General features: G+C 44.5%; 1 protein-coding gene across 1 annotated transcript; it reads right to left on the bottom strand.

Annotated features, from left to right (window-relative positions):
• Positions 1–533: 533 nt before the first annotated feature.
• On the bottom strand, positions 534–1,625 carry LOC132564475 (uncharacterized). The gene has a single exon (XM_060229129.1). The coding sequence runs from the start codon at positions 1,623–1,625 to the stop codon at positions 534–536; it is 1,092 nt and encodes a 363-aa protein (XP_060085112.1).
• Between the last annotated feature and the right edge of the window lie 219 nt (positions 1,626–1,844).

Genomic DNA, 1,844 nt, shown 5'->3' with positions numbered 1-1,844 from the left:
GACTTTCCGGATACATCGCACTTGCCTTCCGATTTACAAAGGAAATCGCCAATAAGTGTTATATAGAATTAAATGTTACTACATCGATCTACTTCTGTCGGACCCTAAAATTATATAATGTTGATCATAAGAACACAAACATACGAATTCACAGAAAGTTCAAATGTTAAGGTCAGATGTGTCCACTACACATGAAAATGTTTATCAGTTCATTCGAACGCAACTAATCGAACAAGGTCCGAAATAGGTCGAACATATGATACACGAGTATCTCCAAGAATAACTGACAGTTTCACTTTTCGTACTACTCGGATAGACTTCCTCAACTACTCCAATCGGCTAATTATTGCGATTGATGTCATTCCTCATCAACACAATGTCATTCTTTTTGAAGGAAACTCCAGGCCCTTGTCATTTTTGACAAACTTGCAAATAATGAAGATAGTCCCGTTTCCAACGACGCCAGAATTCGTCGGCCATACGTTGCATGAATTTCCACTGACTCCTTAGAGCATCCTTCGAGCCAAAACCCGTTAGGGGTGAAACGGTATCCTGAGGTTTCTGAGTAAGAATAAGCGACGGCGAAAAAAATCGACGGAGATTTTGGATCCGTAGATACTGGCAATATTTTCTGCAATGTCGACCGCGAGAAGCGAAGCACGCAGTTCTAATCTCGGTATCGTGTGGCCATGTGCAGGTGCCACCTTCGCCTTCCCGGTAAGAAACCCAATCTCACTAGAGTCTTCAGAAAACACTTTGATAAATGCCACTCCGGCAACAGCCTCTTTCGATGCGTCGGAAAATACGTGAACTTCAACACGCGATGACATCTCTACAGACAACGAACAGTATATACGTGGAATGGTGAAGTCCTGAAGGTGAACAAGTTCGTCAACCCACCTTTCCAAATAGATCCTCAACGTTTCCGGAAGCAACTCATCCCAGCCACACTTTGACGACATGGCCTCCCGCATGAGTATCCTTCCTTCGACTGTCACGGGAGCCGTAAAACCAATAGGATCGAATAGACTGTTAATCACGGATAACACGCCTCTACGCGTAAATGGTTTCAGGTCTTTGTCTGCGCGAAACAAGAAACGGTCGGAAACAATATCCCAGCAAATCCCCAAACTCCTCTGTTCAGGTAAGCAGTCTTGACCTAGATCTAGATCTTTAAGATCTTTCGCTAAATCCTCTTTGGGGAACAGTTCCAATACCTCCGTCGAATTGGAAGCGATCTTATGGAGCCTAAATCTTCCGCCATCGTACAACGCTGTCTGCGTTCTCTGTACCAAACTAACAGCCCTTTCAACGCTCGGAAAACTCATCAGTCCGTAATCCACATAAAAATTGTCCGACACAAACTTCTGCACATCCGGATCAGCAGATGACACCGACTTACGAAGGCCATAGTTCGCAACCGCGGGAGAAGTTCGGTTTCCAAACACGTGTACCGTCATTCTAAACACCTCCAAGGGAGAATCCAAGTCATTGTTCGTATGCCAGAAAAAACGGAGGTAATCGCGATGAGGTTCAACAACTCGAAAGTTGTGGAACATTTGTTCTTGGCGGAATCTCATCAATATACCCTGCAAGTTGTTGGCCAAATCAGGATCCTTAATCATCACGTCGTTAAGGGATATCCCTTCGTGCTGGGCAGAGGAATCAAATACGACCCTTATGGAACTCGGTTTTTTAGAAAGGTAGACCCGAACAAAGGGAGGAACCAACATTCTGCGTCATCATGTAAATCGGGAGCCTTTTCTGCGTGACCTCTGGTGAAAAATGCTTTCATTAAGTCCTTCACATGGGCACGTTTTTGCTCGTTATGACGCAAACAACGA

This window comes from Ylistrum balloti, unplaced genomic scaffold, assembly GCF_031769215.1.
Source record: "Ylistrum balloti isolate Yb309-2 unplaced genomic scaffold, AGI_CSIRO_Ybal_v1 Utg372308, whole genome shotgun sequence".
Classification (NCBI taxonomy): Eukaryota; Metazoa; Mollusca; class Bivalvia; order Pectinida; family Pectinidae; genus Ylistrum; species Ylistrum balloti.
This window is presented reverse-complemented; position numbering and strand designations above follow the sequence as displayed.

Excerpts from the sequence above, each read along its gene's own strand:
- LOC132564475 (XM_060229129.1), bottom strand. The coding sequence starts at position 1,625 with ATGATTAAGGATCCTGATTTGGCCAACAACTTGCAGGGTATATTGATG.